The following is a 23,836-nucleotide window of genomic DNA, read 5'->3' on the forward strand; positions in this document are numbered from 1 at the left end:
GAGTAAAGGTTTATATTCATTAAAGACCACTCCAGAAGCAATATTCAGTTAATCGTTGTTTGCTATGTTCTATTTCTAGACCATAAGGAATAAAAGTCAACGTTAGGTAAGACAAACTTAATATAAAGACCTAGAAACAATTTAAATAAATGTTTAATGCCTTAGATATATTCAAATACAAAATAGGCTATACATAAAATAGTATCGTAATTAAAGGGAAATCTAATCTTTTTTTTTTTTTTTTGGGGGGGGGGGGGAATCTAATCTTAAGGTATTTTAAGTTACTGGCAAACCAATAGGGTACATGGCAAATTTCTTCCCAAATAAGATTATTGCTTTTCTACAAACAATCAGGATGCCTGAAAGCAGATGAATATGTCAGGAATGTTGACAATATCACTTTGTGGAATGTTGGGAAATGATGTCTGAGGACAAAAATGAACAATGTAAAACATAGCATTTTATCCTATAAACCTGTGTACTTCCCAAAGAGGTTTCCAAACATTTCAGAGAAGTTTCGATCCTTCGAATTTCTCATTCTCTCTTTACATGATTATATCTCCAAAATGGTTCCTCTTTTGGTGATGAACTTTGATCAGTGGAAGTATAGTGACACCTGGATTATAGGTCTAAGTATCTATTTTTTTAAATTTAAAACATTTGTCTATTTGGTATCCTGGGCCTTCCAATGAAATTTTATTCCAGAGTATAGTAAAAGGCTATTTTATTATTTTTAAAGAGATTTTATTTATTTATTTGAGAGAGAGAGAGAATGTGACAAAGGGGAGGGGTGGAGGGAGAGAGTCTTCAAGCGGACTCCCTGTTGAGCGCAGAGCCTGATCCGGGGCTTGATCTAGCCTCTGAGCTAGAATCAAGAGTTGGATGCCAAACTGAATCAGCCTTTCCAGTAAAAGTCTATTTTAATGCTAGTCCTGTAGAATGATACTAATACCCACCTTTAAATTTACTGATTGAGGGATCCCTGGGTGGCGCAGTGGTTTGGCGCCTGCCTTTGGCCCAGGGCGCGATCCTGGAGACCCGGGATCGAATCCCACGTCAGGCTCCCAGTGCATGGAGCCTGCTTCTCCCTCTGCCTGTGTCTCTGCCTCTCTCTCTCTCTCTCTCTCTCTCTCTCTCCCTCTGTGTGTGACTATCATAAATAAATAAAAAATTAAAAAAAAATAAATAAATTTACTGATTGAGGGACGCCTTGGTGGCTCAGCAGTTAAGCATCTGCCTTCAGCCCAGGGTGAGGTCCTGGGGTCCTGGGATCAAGTCTCGCATGAGCTCCCTGCGGGGAGCCTGCTTCTCTCTCTGCCTATGTCTCTGTCTCTCTCTCTGTGTCTCTCATGAAAAAATAAATAAAATCTTAAAAAAATAAATTTACTGATCGATTATGCCCACTGGCAGATATTCCATCCCGACCCACAGAAGGAATTGTAGGGGCTGGCCATTTCTTGAAATAGCAATGTACACCTCTATATGGCAATAACACAGCAGACTCTGTGCTTCATCATTGCAACCCAAACTAATATAGCTCACTCACTGTAGACCAGGGGGAAAAAAAAACCCTAAATTATTACAAAGAAGCAAAAAAAAAAAAAAAAAAAAAAGTACTTTTGAATGCTTTTTGGGTCATTTCTTAAGCTCAGAGAATGAGAAATTTTACAAAGGGAAATAGGAAAACAACACAAAGGAAATGACTTTTTGCCTTGGAAGACATGATTTTCCTGCCAACCCTTCACATGGATGTCATTCCTTCTCATTCTGCAGGGGGATGGGGACAGGGGAAGAAAGGGACAGGGATGCTGAGAGCAGAAACCAGAATAAACATTGGGATTCTAGGGTCAGAAGAAGTGCCAGGAGAGAGCTCAGAGCTGTAAGGACATGCAACCAGACGGGGTGCTTGGGTGGCTCAGTTGGTTGAATGTCTGACTCTTGGTTTCAGCTCAGGTCATGATCTCATGGGTCATGGGATCGAGCCCCATGTCAGGCTCCTTGCTCAGCAGGGAGTCTGCTTGAAGAGTCTCTCCCTCTGCCACTCCCCACTTCAAATAGATGATAGATAGATAGATAGAAGAACATGCAGCCAGAGCCAAGAGAAAGAAGGAGGCACAGAGACCACTGTCCAGGAAGTCAAAGAGTAGGGCCACTTGGAGGACATATTTGAGGAGAGCCAAGGAGGACTCCTTGGGAAGCAGGTGCAGGGGTAGAGAGGTGGAGTGGTTAGCACGCCCTGTTTCCAGGCAGTGTGGCATGGAAAATAGAGGCTGATGTCAACTCAGAGGATGGAGGCACCCCAGCACCTGAAATCCAGAAGGCTCAATTCCTCCTGCCCACCTTCCGGAGGCCCGGTGAATTGCCAGGTTCTAGTAATCCTCCTCACCTGCTCAAGTCTGCTCCTTCCTCCCCATCTCTCCCACATTAGGCCAGGGGCCTGAGGCCAAGGCTCTCCTCCCAGAATGCCTGTGTGTGGAGCCCTGCACTGCCCCCTACTGGTTTTGTAACCCTGGGTAAAGTACTTCTGAGGCCTGTTTTCTCATCCCATAGATGGGAATAATAGTACTAGGACCTACCTCCTGGAGTTGTGGGGGGTGCTGTGAACTAGCACCATGAAGCACTCACACCATACCTGGCATGCAGTGAGGAGTCCATGTTAGCTACTGTGTCAGTTTCCCAGGACTAACCTAACAAATTACTCCAAACTGGTAGTAAAACATGACAACATAGTCTCTACTCTCTCTTTCTTGGTTCTCAAGGTCAGAAGTCTGGGCAGGGTTGCTTCCTTCTGGAAGCTCTGAGGGAGGATCGGTGCCATGCCTCTCTTCAGTGTTCAGTGGCTGCCAAAATCTGGGGTGTTCTTTGGCCTATAGCTGCGTAGCTCCCACTTCTGCCTCTGTCTTCTCTCCTCTGGGTCTGTGCTGTGTGTTCCAAATCTCCCCTTACTTTCTCTTATAAAGACATCAGTCATTGGGTTTAGGGCCCACCCCAAAACCAAGATGCTCTCATAGGAAGGCCCTTAACTTAACTACACATGCAAAGACCCACTTTCCAGAAAGATAACAAAGCTAGGACTTGGACGTATCTTCTCAGGACTGTTCAATTACTACAGTCATTGTAATTATTATTTTCCTTTCAGAAGCTTACCATCTTTCTTCAGGACTCTGAAAATAGTCTCCCTGCTTACCGTCCTCACACAACAATCCATTCTCGATAAAGAGCCCCAGTGATCTTTCCACAGTAACTTCCCTGCTTATATCCTTCAGTGGTCCCACCACCTGCAGGAGAACATGTGACCTGCTGAGCAAAGCTATGACCTGGTATCTGCCTCAGCCCAGCAGTGCCCTCTCCCACATCCCTCCACCTTGCACATCCTTCTCCACAACAGGAAGCACCTCCATGCTTCCTGGCCTTGCCCAGCCTCTTTCCTCTCCTTATGTACCCTTCCCCTCCCTATTGAGGATTTATGCAAACTTTGTAGTTCAGTTCTTGTTTCACCTCCTCTAAGAAACCTTCATGGGAACCACCACCACCTCCTGCCCCAGCATTCTCCCCCACTCCCAGGTATTGGCTTTCTCCTCTTTACCCTCAATGCATCTTTGACTTACCCCTAACACCAAACTTTATTCATTGTTCTTTATTTTTTTAATTTTTTTATTCATTGTTCTTTAAAGGCCTGTTAAGGTTTTTGTTGCTCTTTGAGAGTTGTGCCCTACTCAACTCTACATTGCAATGCCAGTGCAGTAAAGGAAGGCATTGAGTAGAGGGTGGATGGATGGATAGACAGATTGATGGATAGATGGGTAGACGAATGGTTGAATGGATGGATGGATGGATGGATGGATGGACGGACAAATGGCTGCCCGGCTGGCTGGATGAATAATAACTGAGACAAGGAAAACTGAGTCATGGATTATGTGGAAACACAGGGAAAAACCTGAACTAAAACTGAGGCCACCTGCAATTAGATGATCTGATCTGTTATTAGAGGAGGGAATGGCTAGTTATGACTTCTATCTGTGTAGTATAAATTATCAACAACTATGTATATAAACAGTCCTTTTCATGATACCCAGGGTAACTGCTGTGAAAACTCATTTTAGCTCCCCAGAGTACTCTGATTCTTCTCAATTTTCAAGGTCCTAAATTAAAGAAACCACTATGAGACTAGATAAAATGTGGTTCTCGCATATTATACTTTCATATGAAAAAGATTGACTGGTGCATAAGCTTAAAATACAGATCCCTAGGCCCCACCCTCGGAGATTGTGATAAAGTCAGCATGGGACAGGCTCGGTGATTTGTGAAGAGGTTAAAAGTGCAAATTCTGTCTCTGCCAAATCCTCTCTGTATGATCTTAGATAGTTTCTTAAGTCTTCATCTCTGAAGTAGGGAAAATATAGTACCTTTTCCTAGGACTGTAGTGAATGAATACAGTGATAAGAAGAGTCTGAGATATGGAAGTGCTAAGGCTCCTTGCAATCATTATTGTCCTTGTCACTGTCATCATCATCATCATCAAGGAGATTTTAGATCAGTGGTTCTTAATCCTAGCTGCACAATAAAATCACCTCAGAAATTTGAAAACAGATCTAGGCAGAGTTGTTCTGGAGTGGGTGTCAGGGAGGGGTATTATTTTAAAGCATCCCGAGTCTACTGCACTGTCATGGTTGAGACCCAGCAGGCCCTAGACTGACGCTTCTCCAACTTGAACATGTACACAAATCACCAAGGGATCTTACAGAAAGGCAGATTTTTTTAAAAAAGATTTTATTTTATTTATTCATGAAAGGCACAGAGAGAGAGAGAGAGAGAGAGGCAGAGACACAGGCAGAGGGAGAAGCAGGCTCCATGTAGGGAGCCTGATGTGGGACTCGATCCCGGGTCTCCAGGATCATGCTCTGAGCTGAAGGCAGTGCTAAACCCCTGGGCCACCGGGGCTGCCCCCCAAAAAGGCAAATTTTGATTCAGTAGGTTTCAGGCTAGCTGAGAATCTGCATTTTAACCATGACGCCGATGTTGGTGTCCACAGACCCCACTTGTGAGGACCAGCCCTGAGCCCAAGAAGACACAGCGCACAGCTGGGTCAAGGGTTCGATGTCAACACAGGGAGTGACTGTGATGGAGGCCACGTGGTTCCTGGTTCCACCCAGGCCTGGCCCATGCCTAGTGCCACACTCTGTCTGGAGGCTCCCCCCGCATGTTCCCCGCCCCCATTTGTCACTAACCCAGCCAAACCCTGGGAGGAGATGCAGGCAGTCTCTCTCACTTCTCCGATAAGATATGTCAAATGAACATTCATTACTGTCCCAGGAGTCCTTTCAGGAGGCATTTAAGGAAATGCCACACACTTAGCACTTAGCTCTTCAGATTTCAGAGCTCGGGGTCATCGTTTTACCCATAAAAGGGCCATTTATGTGTGTGTCTAAACTGCTGAGCCGAGTGAGAATAGTATTATTGCCTCTGTTTTTGGCACAAGTGACTCGAGGGTTTTCCAAACACCATTAAATGCCAAAGTCCCTGGCCCTTGGTTCCAGGTGTGGTGACTCAAGGGTCTACTGTCAAACTGGGCAGGGGAGAAGGAGGAAGGTGAAAATCAGAGCCCACTGACAGGCAGGGGATGTTAATGCTCCAAGACTTGTGTTGGCATCCGGCAGACTCATTGTGGTTTCTTCAAAGCAACCCCATCCAAGTTTTAAGTTGTCGGGGAGGCCCTCACTGCCTGAGTATATGGCATATGACAGGACTCACAGCATCATGAAATCACCCTGAAGGCGAAGCTCGGAGCATCTTCACTAACCACGCATGAACCTACTGTTACATCATCTTTTTGTTGCATGTTGATTAGGCAAAATTATGAGCCACTTAAATACCTGATTACAAAGACTCTTGCTGTTTACGTGGCAAACCAGTCCTTTAGATTTTCATTTCATATTTTATGATTCCTAAGATCTAGAGTCGATACTAATTATGTCTTTGTAGAAGGCATGCATTATTTATCACCCTCATCACTAGAAGAGTAAAAGTCAACACACACCTTTCTGTGTGCCCCATAAGGTAGATATTATTAGCCTCAAGTTACTCAGTTGAGGCACAGGGAAGGTAAGTGCCTTGCCAGGGGTCCCCCATCTAATAAATATGGAGCTGGTATTTGAGCCGAATATCCTATCCTGCCAACGCTCTTAACCACTGCTCTGGACTCCTTACCAGAATGCTTAGTACCTGCCAGGGGCTGTGCCAAGGGCTCCACATGGACTGTCTCCTTTTGCCCTCAAGACACCTGAATGGGCTAGGCACTGTTACTTTCATGTTGCAGTGGAGGGATCTGATCTTGGAGAAATGATATCATTGGGTTTGAACCCAAGGGGTCATGTCTCCTGTCCTCAGTCCCCTGTCACTAACTGGAGTGAAGGGAAGGTTCCCTGGGTCTGACCCTGTGATGGTTCCATCAGTGCCCACCCATGTTCATTCTGTCCCATAAGGTACCACAGTCACAGGTTCCAGGCTCAGCACATAGACGTCTTTGGAGGCCATTATTCTGTCTACCACTGTTACCTTCCATCTTCTCTCTTGTAAACCTCCAGCTGGTCTCCTGCTCACATCTTCTTGCATCCCTCCTCCCTCCCTGATGGCAGCCAGAGCGATCATTTAAAATATAAACACACCCCTTCACACCCCGTCTGAACCCTCCCAAGGCTATGCTGGCCTCTTTTCCCACAACTGTCACCTCGTTTCTTCTGCCCTTGCCACACTGGTCCCCTTGCTGCCACTCCAAGATGCTGAGCAAAGTCATGTCACAGCACAGAGGCTTTCCATTTGCTGTTCCCTCAGCCTGGGACACTCTTCCCTCAGTATTTGCATGGCTCTGTCACTCGCTCCATTCAGGTTTCTCTGATTGAATGTCACTTCTTCATCCCCATACCACGCTCTCCCCTTAGTGTGGTTAGTTTCACTTCAGAACACTTCTGAAGTTATGTTGTAGATTTTCCTGCCTTTAAAGTCTCTCTCCCCTGCCTGGAATGGAAGTGTGAAAAGGTTGCCTTGTTCTCTGCAGATCCCCAGAACCTGGGACAATGCTTGGTGAGAAGTGCATGCTCAATACAAGGAAGGAAGGAAGGAAGGAAGAGGAAGGAAGGAAGGATGAAGGAAGGAAGGAGAGAAGGAATAAGGAAGGAAGGAAGGAAGGAAGGAAGGAAGGAAGGAGAGAAGGAATAAGGAAGGAAGGAAGGAGAGAAGGAAGGAGAGAAGGAAGGAAGGAGAGAAGGAAGGAAGGAGGAAGGAGGAAGGAAAGGAGGAAGGAAGGAGAGAAGGAAGGAGGAAGGAAGGAGAGAAGGAACAAGGAAGGAAGGAAGGAGAGAAGGAAGGAAGAAGGAAGGAACAAGGAAGGAAGGGAGAAGGAAGGAAGGAGAGAAGGAAAAGGAAGGAATGAAGGAAGGGAAGAAGAAAGGAAGGAAGGAAAGAAGGAAGGAGGAAGGAGAGAAGGAAGGAAAGAAGAGGAAGGAAGGAGAGAAGGAACAAGGAAGAAAGGGAGAAGGAAGAAGGAAGGAAGTAAAGAAAGAAGGCAGGCAGGCAGGCAAGGGAGGGAGGGGTAGAAAAATAAAGAAAGGCGCGGTGGAAGAAATTTGCTTAGTTGACTGCCCTTTTTATGGTTGTTATCTGACATCTTACCCCTTTCAGAGGATGATATTCCAAGGATCTCAAAAGGAAAGAAATCACTTTTACCTCTTTCAATTGCATCTTATTTATGATACAGTTAAATCCTCCCAACACCGCAATAGCCCCACGCAGGTGTAAGCTTCCAACAGCACAAGCTTATTACCTGATATTATTACTATTTGCCACCTAAAGGCTGTGTGACTGGAGGCAGCTCTCTGTGTCTTAGTGTCCTTGTCTGTAAAGCGGGTATAGTAATAGTGCAGCCCTAGTAGGGCTGTTATGAGGATTGCATCGATTTAGGTTTGCAAAACACTTAGAAGGGATCCGGGGACAGAATAAGCATCGTGTAAATGTTTATTAAATTGCAAAGAAAACCAGACTTTTACCCTTCAGTTCAAACTATTCTCTCCAGTACTCAATTCTAAACCTTTATTTTACTTAGAAAGACATTTGGAAACTTTCAGCTTTTCACTTAAATCAATTTGTTTCTGCTTTCTTATAACTCAGGAAAATAGTGGTTTATACTCGGGTTAGAGTAAAATGACAAAAGTGTATCTTCGCCCATTTTTTCCCCCCCAACAGTGGTCATAGTCTTACCAAATAAAGGTTTCCTCTACAGACCAGGGCTGTCACAGTGTTTTTTTAAATGATGGGGGATCCCTGGGTGGCGCAGCAGTTTGGCGCCTGCCTTTGGCCCAGGGCGCGATCCTGGAGACCCGGGATCGAATCCCACATCGGGCTCCCGGTGCATGGAGCCTGTTTCTCTCTCTGCCTGTGTCTCTGCCTCTCTCTCTCTCTCTCTCTGTGACTATCATAAATAAATAAAAATTTAAAAAAAATAAAAAAAATAAAAAAATAAAATAAATGATGGGACTATGAAGTTTAGGCCCTCACTTGTTCAGAGGGCAAACCTCAGGCTGCTCTGAAGTCATCCTAAAAGACAGTATCATTTGCTTGGCTTTCCAGGGTGCTGGGGTTTGAAATCTGACACTCATTTGTTGCTTGCCTCACCACCTTGGAAAGGCTGCTTCCCCCTTATTAAGGAAAAGGCCGCTCCATTTGTTTTGGCTCCATCCAACCTAACAGTGTCTTTAATTCAGCGATGGACTGTTTTCCTTGGAAGTTGGAGAACCCAGTGGTTTTGGTTCAAGCTTGAATTCTTGCTGGAAGTTCCAAACTGGAAGTCAAATGACTTCACTCAGCAGTGGTGGCGGCAGGAAAGTGGAGCCAGCCTTGGAAAGTGGATTTTGAATATTGCAAGTTATCCCTAATGGTGCCTAATGAGGTGGAACCTAATGCTATTTGAGGAGTGATGTGAACAAATCATTTTATTATTCTTTTCAGACGCAGGGTCCTGATACCTATTTTTGTTTTGTTTTTATCGTTTCTACCTAGGATAGAAAGCAGTTTCAAGCTAATTGTGGGAGGCAAGAATAGATTGAAAGGTTACCTACTCTATGCAGGTGCGAGATAGATCTTTTCTGGGGAGAACAAGTGAAGAGCTCTCTAGGCCTAAAGGCTGGGTAGGCATTGGTCAGAGAAAGCTGTGGATTAGGAAAGAGACAGTACAGGTAGCTCAGGTGTGGGGAGGGGGCTCGCTGGCCCCCTTTTCTCTGCCAAGAGCTGTGAGTTGGAACAAAGGAAGGCAGCTACTAAAGGTAGCTTGGGCAGCTGTGGTCCGGGTCAGGGGGATGGGGAAGCTGAGCAGAGTTACCAGACCTTTGTCACTCTTGTGTTAATAACCCGGGTGAGCTTCCTGGATCTTGGAGATAAATCTGCTTTCTCAATTTTTCTGATATTCTAGGTTCCAGAGAAGATTTTTTTTTTTTTTAAAAAAAAACCAGATGTCCATTGGTACTTCTCAAAGTATCCATGGAAGAATTGAAAAGTTTTCCCAAAGCTCAGAAATTGTTTACAAAATGTTGTATGCACATAACATTTCCCTGAGAAGACAGTTCGTGGCTCCTACCAGATTCCCAAAAGGATTCTCTGATCTGCCCTCCTGTAGAACCTAGAATCATTGTTCAAGGTGGTAACATAAATCACTTTAGAACACTCTGCACTTCCATCTCCTTCAGTCTCTCATGATATGCGCAGAATTTGGCAAAGCCAAAACGTCACAAAAAAGTTTGCCCAGCATCAAAAGACCTTGGCGAGCAAACTCTAGTGTCTAGAGCATTCACAAGCTGCTCCAGTCCGAAGGGCCATATAGGCATACCTGGCATCTTAGACGGCTGTGAGCTGCTATAACAAGTTACCATATATAGGGTGCTTAGACAACAAACGGTTTTTCCTGATGGTTCTGGAGGCTGAAGTCCAAGATCAGGGTGCAGATAGATTGGGTTCCTAGTGAGGAACCTCTCCTTGGTTTGCTCTCTTCTCGCTGTGTCCTCAAACGGTGGAAAGAGGAAAGCTAACTCTCTAGTGTCTCCTCTTCTAAGGGCACTAATCCCATCATGAGGCCTCCACTGTCATGGCCTTATTACTTCCCAAAGGCTCCATTTCCATCACAATGGAGATTAGGGTTTCCACATCTGAATTTTGAGAGGACACACAGTGTCTGCAGTTCACAGTGCCTGGTGCCAGGCCAGACAAGCAACTCAGGAGCCTTCACTCAAACACAGGCACACCTATGGAAAACACATCCAGAGTGATACAGATATCAATGAATAAATAAGATTATGCTCATAATAATAAAAGAGTTTTCACTGACCACCTACAGTATGCCAGGAGCTTAGGATATATTACCTCATTTGATTGTCACAATAATCTCATAAAGTGGATTATAGTATCTTTCCCATTCTATAGATAAAGTAACATAAGCTCAAACATGTCAAATAAATTTCTCAAGGTCATTATGTGGTAAAATTGGGATTTAAGACCGGGTTTGTCCAACCCATGCTTCCTCTCAACTTAAGTCGCTTTGTTACATCCAAGCAACCATCATGGTGGCCTGAGCGATGCTGATTAAGCTACGGTCTCTTTCAGGGTCTGACTTCATGATTTTATTTTTTATTTATTTATTTATTTTTTTCTAAAGTGAACTGAAAGAGTGACAAGTCAAGCAATCAATGTGTACATCACACTATGTTAGGAATTGGGAGGGATAACCAGTTTTCCTTCCCAAAGGGACCGCCAGGCATACCCTGAGGGGCTGGGATTTCTGGAACTCTGTGGAGCTCACAAGAGGACAGTTAGAAAAGTGAGGGGGAGGCTACATTCCAGACATAGCATATGGTATGAGAAAGCACCAAATTTGGAGTGGGACAAACAGATGAAGAAGGTGTCAAGTTCTCCGGGGAGGAGTAGAGGGTAGGAGAGGCTATACACAGGGTAAAGCTTTGACAAGATGCTGGGGTGACTTAGCTGAGTCTCAAATAAAGGAGACCCATCCCAGAATCGGAGGAGTCTCCCCTCCCCCATCCTAACAAAGAGAAGTTTCCACAGATGAACGGGACCGAGTCCCAGATGGAAGCTGATTGCCTGCCCTATAGGGAAATCTTCACTTCTAGCAGAGAACTCTCTAGTCATAGGAAAACCTATCTCAATTGCAATGACTCGTCCACTTGCAACGCATGGCCTAGCAAGGGCTTGACTTAGGTAAGGAATTAGAGGACTAGAGGTAGCGGTTGAGTGGCAAGGAGAGAAATCATAAAGGACAGACAAGAGGCTGCTGAGTCCCAGCAGGGGCAAAACAATCTTACATCAGTTATGGGTGCACAGCTCTTAATGCCACACAGCTCACGAATGCAACATCCTCCCCCTCCTCTAACCCCCACCCCAAGAAAGCTGTCCCAGGAAAGTCAAATAACTAGAATGACACCACAATGGAAGGCAAGCTCAACTTTGCATGAGAAGTGGCCCTGCAGCCTCCCTGCTACTTTTCCTGGGGGGCGGGGGGGGGGGAGGTACAGACACTGGGGAGGCCTGGAGAGCTGCTGAGTGTCCACTCCCTGAAGGGCTGGGCCAGAACTGGAAGCTCCTGGGAGTCAGAGAGCTGCTTTTCTCTGACATACAAGTTCTGAAGTCTTGTTGGTGCTCACACCCTTCTCAGCAATGAAGGGCGCATCTGCTCTAATGAAAACATGTCCCTTTGTCAAGTCACTAGGGACTCCATCCTTGGAGCCTCCAGAGGGGCGATCTTCCCTCTGCTGGAGCTCCCCCAGTGCTCCTGGCTCCCAGTCAGGCAGACGCCTCTGTGTCGGCTCTTTTACCACCTCCACCCCCCCCCAAGTATGCCTTCCCCTCTAGTGGGATAAATTTAGCTCTGAATGAATGCAGAAAGGAGAACACATTCGTGTAAACACAGATCAAGTAGCTTTCAAATATGGGCTTGACACATACACAATTGGCACAGGAGATCCACGTTTTTATGTTTCCTTCATTCTGGCTTCTCTCTGCTTTTTTTTCCATCCTATCCTCAGAGCCCTGCACCCTTTTCTGAGTTTAGTTAAACTAAGTAAATATGTAGATCAGAAGGTGGGGCTGTTTGTCTTCAGACTGGAGAAAGCAGAAATCACCTGAGTGTTTGAGGAACATCTAGAAGTCAATGAGAGCCCTAGGTGTTGGTGGTCATTTTCATTTATGGATCAGATTGTCTTAGGGACCCAGCAGAAACTCGGAAGCCTCTTTTGTCTTATGTCCTAGCAGAGTCTTTTCTCCCAATGGGCTGAGACTGTGGGCGCTACAGAGTGCTGTGCAGACCTGCAGACATTTCCCCGCTGACCATTCTGTCCTTACGTCCATAACTTTGAAGTCAGCCTTCTCAATGTTGACCTTCACGCTTCCAGAGCATTCATAGTTCTCAGAAACCTTTCTCATTCGTGAGCTCCTTTAATCCTCACAAGCACCTTGTGAGGTAGTTAGCTATCTCTGTTCCCAGTTTACAAACAGAAAGCCTCAGCTCAGAGCAGTTAAGTGACTTGTTTGAGGTTTACATGGTAAGTGGCAAAGTTAGGATTAGGACCTAAGTTGACACTTGATCTTATGCTCTTTCCACTCTACCTCGAGCTGCTCTTGGGGAAGGTAGTGTGTCCAGGAGGCCCCATCTGGTAGAGTTATGTTTAGGGAACATTTGCTAGTGTCTGGTGGCCAAGGGCTGGGCACATGGGATTAAGACCCCAGACATTCCAAAGGGGGTCAGGAGGGCTCAGCATCCAAAGATGGTAGGAGCTGAAGCAGAGCTTTCCCAATTTCATTACCCATTCTCCAACCAGGAGGGCACACAGGACTGAGAGGCCATTGTCCCTTCACTGCCAACCCCACAGGACATCTCTCTCTCCTGTCAGCAGTGCTGACTTGCAGAATGTGTACGGCATTATCGAATCATGGCTAACAATGAAAGTGTCGATGGCCACACTGCAAACAGGGATTCCACGCTGACAGGGCACATCGTGGTCATTGTACTAAGGCAAACTAGACTGGCCCCTAAGCTCCCTGAGAAGCCAATGACCCAATTGTGTCTACTGGCATTACATAACCAGGCTGGCCTCCCCAAAGACTTTGTCACTTTGTAGCTAATTCATACCCATACCTAGAATCACCTCCGCCAAGGAGCATATTTAATACGTAGGTGTGTAGCTCTCTAAACATTCCAAAATCAAGCATGCTTTCCATCTTTTCCTAGAACGTCATCCACCTCTTCTTAAGAATCCCTTCTCATTCCTTCTTATATATAATTATTAAATTGACTCACTCCAAAAGATAAGACTGTAGGTGTCGAAGAATCATTAAAAAAGAGAGTCTGGTGATGAAATTTCTAGACAATAAATGACCCAGAGCAGGATCCTCCCTTTTAAAAGATGAGAAAGAAGAAGTAGCTACTAATGTGAGGAATTTTAAGAATAATGATAGTTCATTCTCTCCCTCTGAAAACAAAACAAAACAAAACAAAAACAAAAACACCTACATAAAAGGGTGGATAAAATCAAGTCACTCACTTGGTATGCTTTATGACATTTTTAGTGAAGCAACAATTAGAACCTTCCATTTCTGGAGCAGCTACTGTGGCCACTCGTGAGCATTTTATACTTGATATCCTGATTTCTCACAATATCCCCATAAGATTAGAGTTATTCTCCCCCATTTAAAGATGAGGAACGTGTGGACCAAACGTGGTACAGTTGGTGAGTCTCAGGGCTGGGAGTCACTCTTGTCCATAGAGCTCATGCCTTTTATGTGTGTCACGCCCGCCTACCACCTCCTAATCACACTTCCCGAAATTTTTATCAGTAACAAGATTATTATGAACCAACATGTGCATATCAAGCAAAGCAAATGTAAAGTGATCCCCAATAACCCCGCTCTAATGCCCGTATACTCTCCCCATACACCCCCATTTCCCCTCACGACGCACATCATCAGTCGCTGACGTTGCCAAAGCCAACTAAGAGAAAAGGAAGCCATCAAACTGAAATGCTAATAGTCGTTTCTGGATAGATTTCCAGCTGCTCCTTTTGAATCTACTATGTAGAGAGCCTAGTTAAGAGATGCCTTAAGTGACATCCAGCCTAATCTTAGCTGGTCCTGTTTACTAACTTCTCTTTTTTGCCCCATGGAGACTCTCTAGATGGATCTTTCATTTGAATCCTCTAGGGAAACACAGCGCATACTTGAAATCCCATCAACTTTCCCAAATTGTTCACAACCAAAGGAGCCAAAAGCTTCCAACCACTGTTCCCCTCCTTTTGATTCTGTGCAGAGCCATCACATATGTTTTGAATGACCACTTATTCTAAAAGACCCTAAAAGGCAAAACAGAGCTCCTACGAATATAAACATTTTGGAGGCCCCAGGCATTCCTTTTAAAATTACTTTTGTCAAGAGAAAGCTTCAAGTTACTCTGAAATTTCACACTCCGAGACTGCTGCTTAACAAGACTTTTCACTCAAGGGGTCTTGGCAAGTCATTTCCCTCTCAGTTTACAGAGCTCCTGTTGCCCCCACAGGGGAGTGGGCTATGGTCATCTGTGGTTCCCCAAAGACTCATGCTCTAGAATAGACTCTGAATCTTTTATTAATAAAACGTCTATTTTGCAAATCCAGCATTTGGTATTCTCTCCATGTAATGCTTTGCAATGCAGCATCCATCCGAAAAACCATTAAACAGCGCGGGTAGTGCTTATACAACACAATTTAATGTCCCAGCAAGAACTAGGGGTTTGTTACACACATTATGCACCATTGTAATCGATCTTTCTAGATTTTAAATGTGTGGAGGGCAAAAAGTCACCAATATTAGCACTAGACTATGAATTCTTTGTACTACCAAGCCATAGCCTAAAGTCTAGCGATGGATAGCTACACAATAAAAGTTTATGAAAGAAATGGCATAATTTGTGTTAAATATATCTGTGTTTATAATGGATTCAATAATTTTCAAATGCTAAAATTTAGAGATTTGAAGGGAGGAGTGCTGGAAGAGAAGAAAATGTTTTACCTCTGCTGTGGCCAAGCATCACCCATTCATTTCACAAGCCTTCCTGTTTCCTTAGTGTTCTTGGTCACAAGCAACAGAAAGATTCTAGTTGATAGGAGCGGAGAAGGCATGAATTGAAGGTATATTCACAGAAGAGCTGAGAAGGCTAGAGAAGGAGGCTTGGACCATGGGCAGGACCAAAGGTGAGCTGCCAGCCTGAAAGAATTTTCAGATGCCGTGTCTTCAAGATCCTTGGCAGGTGCTCATGCCTGACTGAGCCCAGATTGCACACCATATTGTAGCTTCTAGGGAATCTGGGGAAGCAAGTGTCTGGCATTTCCCAGCTTCTACGGTAAGAGGTGGCTCTGTCACTATGGCTTGTAAAATGGGAATTCCCCAGAGATGGAAAGGGGTTCACAAATTAGACAACTGAAAAATATGAAAGAAACTGCTCCACTTCCACCTGGACAAAACCCCCAGCATTCTGAATCTCTTCTTCCCTTTGACTTTTTGCCATATCTGCCTTGACAGTCCTCAACACTGACTAAACCCACAACCCCTGTGTATCATGGGTCTCAGGTGGTTTAAAACCACTGAGGAGGTACACACAATTGGTCATGAGTCTTTTGTCTACTCCTAGTAAACGCAGTACAATGGTTTTAACCCCGTCCCTAACCCCTACCTCACCCCATAGGAATTTGTTTCTGTACATGTTCAGGGAATTGTACTCCAGGCAATTTTGATGCAGACTTCTGGGTGGGAACCATGTCTTAATTTTTGCAATTTTCCACAGCCTCTCTACAAACCATTTCTGTTTTTCTGAAGTCCTTCACCCCCACCCCATTAGTCTCAACCAATGATCCCTAAATGGGAAAACAAACCTACCTGATGTACACTCACTCAACTTTTCTGTCCTTCAACTCAAAATTTCTTCTAATCTCTACCCATTCCATCCTCCTGCCCTGCTTAATTTCTCCTTCTTTCCAAGGCTAAATTGGCTACCAGTCCATGGTCTAATCTAAGACTTAATACTTATCTCCCCTTTGACTATGTCTTTGGCCTCACTTCCCTGATGCCAAAATTCTCTTCATTCCGGAAACATTTCAAGTTTTATCTGACCTAACGACTCTTCAATTTGACCCTGCTTCCCATAAACCACCTTCCCATTCCACCAACCACCTTCGTCTTTTGCATCCAAAGGAGTGGTCTATACTCATGAAGGCTTTCCCTCCACCTTTCATTCATTCTCAACTCCCTGTAATCACTTCCAGCCTGACTTTACACACACACACACACACACACACACACACACACACACGGGTCTCCCAATGCCACTCTAGCTTCCTGACTGCTCAAGCCAATGACCACTTCTTAGTCTGCATCCTTCTTGATCTCTCAGAAGCATCTGACCCTTTCGAAAACCCCTTTCCTCCTATTGTGGCTTTTGATACAATCATCCCTCCTGATATTTCCTTCTATTTCTCAGCTGACACTTTCTCAGACTCCTTTGCTGGGCTTTCTCCTCTTCTTGCTCTTTTTTTTTTTTTCTCACTCTGGCCATTCTCATGTCTTTAGCTATCATCTCAAAATAGATGACGCTCAAAAATGTGTCCGCAATCCTGATTCCTCTTTCCTGCGATTCAGAGTTTTCCAACTGCTCATTTCCAATGGGTGCCCAGGTTCTTCTCCCACCCCTTCTTATGACTCCTTTGAAAAACTTTTTGTGTGTGTGTGTGGTAAAATATACATGGCATAAAATTTACCATTTACACAACTTTTAAGTGTACAGCTTGGTGACATTAAGTCCATTTACATTGTTGTGCTCCTCTATTCCTTTTTAATGTCTATATAGCTGTGGCAGGGGAAGGCCATTTCCTGTTCATTACTTTTAATTACAGGGGCCTGCCCTACCTCTCTCTCAGTGGCCGAGCCTGGTGCTGAGGGGTGGAAGAGCATGGGCTCTGGAAGAGTCTGCTCTGAGTTTAAATCTCAGCTTTATGACTCTGGCTGAGGCTCTCAACCTCATGGGTCTCACTTTTCCCATCTTGTTACTCTCTCCTGTTGTTGGGTACACAGTCACTCCGCTGAAGCAAGAACAGCTTGGTTTATTTGTGAGCAAACACCCTGGTAAGAACTTGACCTGTGGGAACTGGTGCCGGAAGTGAGGAGAAAATGGAGTGTGTGAAGAAAGGGATAGATCTTGGCCAGAAAGTAGGAGTTCTGGATGTACTGGAGTGGGATGTCCAATCTGGCATTGGCTTGGATTTATGACACAAATAGCTCCACCCACACCCCTCTTATGAAAAGGAAGAGAAAACAATCAATCAGGTTTTGGTGACTACTTCGGGCTTCGGGCAGAGTAGTAATTGCTCATCAAGTGACAGGTAAAACCTCTGTGAGAGTTAAAAAGGCAATTTAGTCGAATTGCAAGAATTTGCCCAGGAAAGAGGTGATTTGGGGGAAATCTGGTGTGCATACCTTTTAAAATGCCTTTCGAGTCCTGCGTTTATAGAATTATCAAGGGTCTGAAGGGGTTAGGTTGTTATCGCGGCATTTTATGGGGCCGAGTTTCCTTGCGAGGAGTTCCAGCAAGTCCCCGCTGAAGGGTCAGAGGTCTCTTGTTCGCATTTAGCATCTATTTCCTCTTGGGCTGGGTCTTCCCCGCTCGCTCCCACATGCAGCCCAGCCCGGCGCCGCTCACGGAAGATGCACTTCGGTTGCCCTGAAAGAACAGGTGGAGCGTTTTGGTGCCCAGGCCTGTAGGGAAGACTCGGGGTTGGGGGGGGGGGCACGGGATGGGGATAGGGACAGGGACAGATGGCCCTTTGCCAAGCACCCTTCTACGTTATAGCTCGTTCCATTTCTCAGATGGGGAGACTGAGGTCAGAGTGGGTAGGCGCGTGGCCTGCGAGTCCCTGCTGGCCTGCGCGGAGGCTCCAAGGGCGCGCCCCCGGAGCGGGTGCCCCGCGAGGAGCCCTGCGCTGCCCCCCGAGGCCGGCGCGCGAGGCCGCCCTTCCCCGCCGGTGCCCCCCGGTGCCCGCCCGCCGCGCGCTCCCCGCCGGGGTGGGGGTGGGGGTGGGGGTGGGGGCGGGGGCGGCGGCCGCGGGTCCCCCCAGCCCGGGGGCGGAGCGAGGCGCCGAGACGTCAGGGCGGAGGAGCGGCGCGGGGCGGGCGCGCCCTCCCGGCGGCCGCCCGCGGCCCACGTCCCCGCCTGGCGCGGCCGCCGCGGCCCGGAGCTGCAGTCGGCGCGGGGCGCGCGGGGGCCCGAGCTGAGCCCGCGAGCCGGCCGTGCGCGCAGGTCCTCCCGCCTCCCGCAGCGAGCGGCCCCCCGGGCGGCCCCCCCACCCCAGCCCCCCACCCCACCCCGGGGCCCGTCCGTCTCCCTGGCTGACCACAGCGTGTGTTTTGTTTTTCTTTCTTTTCCACCCCCGTCCCCGGGTGCCTTTCTCCAGGATGGCAGAGGCGGAGTTGCACAAGGAAAGGCTGCAAGCCATAGCAGTAAGTCCGCTTCCAATTTTATTTGCTTGCTCTATTGTCTGGGAGGGCAGGGGACCCCGGGGGGTTTCGGGGCCCTCGACGTTCCAGCGCAAGCAGCCGCAGGGCGTGCATGGGTCCCTGCGGGCGCCGAGGTCGCCGAGGCTCAGCTGCGCTGCTTTTCCTTACGCGACAGGCTGTGGGTGGAAGCCCCCGGGGCGCGCTTCGGGCTGCGGACTTGGGCGTGAAGACCGGCTTGGAAAGAAGATGCTTGCTACTGGGCTTTGGGAAAAGACCAGACGCGTGGGGGTGGGGGTGGGGGGCGATTCCGGGGCGATCGTCCCCCCGCGGTCCGGGCTGCCCTGGCTGCACCCTGGCTGCACCCACGGGAGGGAGCAGGGGCTGCCACCCTTCCTGCGGAAGCTGCCCGTCCCCTAAGTGGGGACCCAGCTTTCCCGCGCCGTCCACCCTGCTCCCTGAAACCCGGGGTCTTCATTTCCCCCTGTTGCATTGGGGGTTTGGCACGAGCCTTCACCCCGGAGGGGCCCCGGGCACTTCTTCCAACCGCCGGGCCCTGGGCGCACCTAATATTCCAACAGAGCATCCGTCTCCCCGGGCTGGACGATCTGAAACCTGTTTGCCGCGTACAGAGGAGCAGCCGGGTTTGGCAAAGTTCACGCGCACTTGGAGAAAAGTGTACCCTTGTGCATCTCGGGTAAAAGAGAGAACTTTCTGGGCCTCTGTAGGTTTGAGCAATCTTGCCACAGTGTTGCCAATGATCTACAGATGTGGTATTTTTACTGGAGCCACCGCAGCTGGATTATATATTTCCTTTGCAGATGAGGGAATGATTACTGCTGCTGTATGAAATAATAACAATTAAAAGAGAAGGTCTGTTAACATATTGGCATAAAAGAATCTCCAGACGTTCTTCTACCTAAGCACTCTTTTTTTTTTTTTTTTTTTTATGGTCCAGGAGTTCTCTGGAAACACATATAAATTTGTCGGAGGAGTAGTGTGTCATGTTTTGGAAGCAAAGCCTATTAAAGTGTTTTCAGAATCCTTTGGACAGATTCTTCATAGGGAAAGTGCATACAGGCCCTTCTCTTTAAAAGAAGCATTTGGTATGGTTCCCGTGGCACCGAGACCCTCTTTATCAATGTCTTCAAATTTTAAATGTCTTGGGAACTTGACCACTGAAGTGAGAGGGACATTTGTTGGCAGTGTTGAAATGCTATGGTTTTTGGTTTTTTGTTTTTTTGCCTGTTGGGCAATCTTTGAACTTGGTACTTCAGAACTCAGGAAGGCTGTTTTTTTTTTTTTTTTTTTTTCCCCGATTTTTTTTGTCTTTTCCCTTCCTCTCTGTGAATGTGTATTTTGATGGTTAATGACGTGGTTTATGGTTTCTAAAGCTAGTGGCAAGGAGTGTGGCCAGTGTGTCATGAACTTGGTAAGAATGGAGATATTCAGTTCTTGGTGCCATGTAGCTGGTGGGTGTTTTATATAAACTGAAGAATAGGCTGCTTTAAGCGTCTGTAAGTGGCTATTCCAGAGAACGTTCAGTTGCTGCCATAGACTGTGTGAAGGTTTCCAACAGTTGTCACATTTTCTGCCTTTGCGTGAGCAGCTTTCAGTGGACGCCTGAGGGACAGCTGAGGCTTATGAAAGGACTTGTTCTCTGAATGGGGAGCCAGTAGCAGCTAACAGTAGGGCCACCCCTTTCCAGATGGGCTGCGGTAATCTCAGCAGGGGCCAAGTGGACTTTCCAGAAAGATCAAGCCAGCCTTTTGGAATTCTCTTGTGTGATAAGCCTAAACACAAATACCTGTGCCTATTCAGTTGTGGAATTGAATTTGCCCTGGACCTGGGAAGATGCTGATGATTCTCATGACATATCAGCCTCAATTAATAGATATGCTGTTATTGGTTTGGATACACTAACATTGAAATGACTCGTGTGTGTGTGTGTGTGTGTGTGTGTGTGTGTGAGAGAGAGACAGAGAGAGAGAGGGGTGGGAGGAGAGAGAGAAAGATTTAAGAAAATGGGAGAGGGCAGAGGGTCTTGTGACCATATCAGTAAATAGTTCTATGCTATCTATGCTTTGGCCTAGTGCACACTCTCCAAATTTGGCAAACCCTGCCTCTCTCTGCCATCTTCCTAGAGTTGTCAGGGGACCTGCAGGGGCCCCCAAGCCTCCTTCCAGAGCCTAGCACTCCTGAAGTCTGGAAATGTGAAAGAGGAGGAGAACAAGGCCTTACCTCTTCACCAGCTTGGGCTCCTCTCCAAAAGAGCAGATAGAGGAGGATCCTAGTCTGTGGGGTCATGGGCAGTTTTAGTCTGGACCACTGTTCTTTCATCTGTGTAATGAGCTCATGCATTCTACCCCTGGGCTCCTTGTAAGGTTTAGCTATGATACAGGTGAAGTACATGGCATGTGGTCATCATTAGATGGTATTGAGGGACAGTCCCCAAGCCCCCAATTTCTGTCTACAGCACTGCCTTGCCCAGTGAGGCTCAGAGACACACCTCTGAAGCATAAAGAGTCTGAACAGCCTTTAAAATGTTTCCCTTTAATTCTAACTAAAGGCCAGGGCTGTGTCTGGCATTTGTTCCTCTAGCGGCTTCATACATGGGTGCAGAGTTGTCACCTGAGGGTTCATCTATTCATTCAACATGTGCTTAGAGCCTTCTAGGAAGGTACTATCAACATCCCTAAGTTTCAGCCATCAGAGGAAAGATGTTACCTTCTACATACTTAGGTCCTGAAAGGACAGATGTCCTGTGACCCATCTGTCACATGGTCATCTGGGATTTCTTTTTTTTTTTTTTTTTTTTACCCTCAAGGGAATGAAATATTCAGAAACCCTGGTACCTTAATTGAATCTTCCATTTGAACCCAGACACTGATCAATGAGAAAAGATGGATCTCATCCTACCTCTTGCCCAAAGAAGAGCAAGTCCATCTTTGACAACTTTCTCTACTCCCAGGCACTCCTTCCTCCTGTAGGGATACTCCCCAATTGGTAATTTGAGGAGATAGCAAAATGCCTCTGTAGCAGAATGAAGGTGGATAATAATTCCAGGGTATAATAATGCAATTGCCATTTATTGAACATTATCTATTCCGCAAGGCACTGTGTGATCTGCTTTTATTATTATTTTTTTAACCTTCAGTTGTTGATAGTCTGAAGGAGAAACACACATAAACAACTACTGTTCAGTGCCAGGAGTACTTATGCAAATGAACACTCAGGTGGCACAGGTTAACCAACCTCATGGAGTTGTGGAACCTTCCCCAGAGGGGAGACATCGGAGCAAGTCCTGAAGACTGGGTAAAATCAAATATAACATAATAACCTTCCCAATTAGTAGAAGGTATTTATTGATTTATTTATCGTTAGTTTGATTATTATTTATTTGGAACAGTTAGTATGAGAAAGGAAAAGCCAAAAGCATGAAGAAGTTCAGTCAACAACTAAAGGCACAAAGTCGGCAAAAGGACCAAAGTGCATTTTAACACACATTATGTCATTGAACAGTAATAAAGTGATGAGGTAGGAACTACTCTGTTATTTATATGTTATAGATGAAGAGCCCAATATTAAAAGAGAGTATCAAAGACAGGGTTTGAATCCACACTTCAGGGCCCTGGAACCCCTCTATTGACTACTGCCCTGAACTGCTACCCCCAAGATGAGCACAGCCTCTGAGCACACTGTGCAGGACGTTCCAACAGCCTCAGGGTGAGCCAACAAGGGAGAAGCATACTGATGCAGTTGCTCTGGGAGGGCCCAGACCAACGAGGAGGCCCACATGCTTTGGAGAGTCTTCCAAGCTGGCTTTCAGCACGTGGAAATATCTGGCGTATGTTCTAAGTGAATGAGTAACAACACTCCCTTGGGAAAGAAGCTACCGTGTGTCAATGGAAATCAAATTTGGGAGAGGATGTTGTTATGTCTGTACATCCGAGAGGAAGGAGTCTTCCTTGGGCATGTGGGAAGATAACTCCATGTTGCAGAGGTCATCTTGGGCAAACACCTCCAGAGTCATGTGGGCAAGGCCTCAGGCCTGTACCGGGGATCAATATGAGCATGCTCACATGTGCTACAAATATGAAAGGTCAACCCCACCTGATTTTTAGATAATTTTGTCATGGATAACAATGGATAACAATCCACTCTGTGGATTAATAAAAATGATCTTTTTTGCATCTGTATATCAATTTACAATTTATAGACACCTGTGGTTGTTACCTTCATTTTGAGCTCTGTGGGGCAGGTCTTGTTATCTTCACTTTAAAGTTGATGATAGAGACATCCAAGCTCACATAATGAGATGTGAAAGAGTTGTCTTAAGTCCAGTCTCTCCCGATCCCTTGTTTTCGTGGCATTTCTTGCTTGGAGGGGGTACCCTGATAAGGGTGGGAGCTGCCACACGCATCCTTTCAAGCTAGAGTCCTGGGGTCAGGAGGAGAGGGATGGATTCATGGGTATGTGAGCCTGGATGGGCCTCCATGAATGAAATCTGTCCTTTTGGGGATCTCACTTTGGGTTCCTCTTCCTCTTGACACTCTCACACAGATCCCATTCTCTGTCCTGAGAAGGTCTGGATATAGGTGGGTGGCTTAGGCTGCCTCTGCCCTTCACTTGCTGAGAAACACTTCTGGCATTTCCTTGGATTCATGTCTCAATGCCTCTTCTTGCCTAGAGATGACAAGGCTCGAATGCCAGAGTTAGAGTATGGGACCAGGGGCCGGGGGGCTGGTCAGCCTGCCTTTGATCCAGGCCACTTAGGTGGGTCTGCGTAGCCTGGGCAAAAGTCCTTGCTGCGATTTACATGTGATCCAGTCCAGTCCAGCTTCCCAAGTCAGGTACCCCTCCAGGATTTAGAGACCCAAACCCCAAACCCTACAGTAAAAAAAACAAAAACAAACCCTGATTCTTGTAGGGACCATTCCTATGCATGTCCCTTGTAAACCTGTCTCAGTGGCAGGTAACTGGCAAAGGAATGAAGAATCGAAGATCCTGAGTACTCGTTGCTATCTTCCTCCATCTCAGAGATGTGAGTGATATCCTGCTTCTAGAATTTCCTGTTAAGGCCCAACTGATGGTTTGCTCAGGATATTGGTGCTGAGGAAATGTTCACCGCGGCCAAATCTGCAGGGCCACCCAGGAGATAGGTGCCACCCAGGTCTCATTGCTCAAGGGTCATTGCCAGGTCCGAGAGTGCTGAGGTAGGCCTTACGCAAACACATGCAAGGGTCAAACACCCCTTTGGTCACTTATTTGG

The 23,836-nt window shown here is 46.4% G+C and overlaps 1 protein-coding gene across 9 annotated transcripts in view; it reads left to right on the forward strand.

Annotated features, from left to right (window-relative positions):
- Positions 1–23,836, forward strand: part of PALM2AKAP2 (PALM2 and AKAP2 fusion) — a 468,534-nt gene that overhangs the window by 112,724 nt on the left and 331,974 nt on the right. For 8 of the 9 annotated variants that reach the window (XM_077912871.1, XM_077912859.1, XM_077912861.1 and 5 more), the window contains one exon: positions 18,525–18,570. In XM_077912871.1, the coding sequence (XP_077768997.1) occupies positions 18,525–18,570 (46 nt within the window). Of the gene's footprint in view, positions 1–17,790; positions 17,807–18,524; positions 18,571–23,836 lie in introns of those variants that run through there. The other variant, XM_077912860.1, reaches the window with a different exon arrangement.

This window comes from Canis aureus, chromosome 10 (assembly GCF_053574225.1).
Source record: "Canis aureus isolate CA01 chromosome 10, VMU_Caureus_v.1.0, whole genome shotgun sequence".
Classification (NCBI taxonomy): domain Eukaryota; kingdom Metazoa; phylum Chordata; class Mammalia; order Carnivora; family Canidae; genus Canis; species Canis aureus.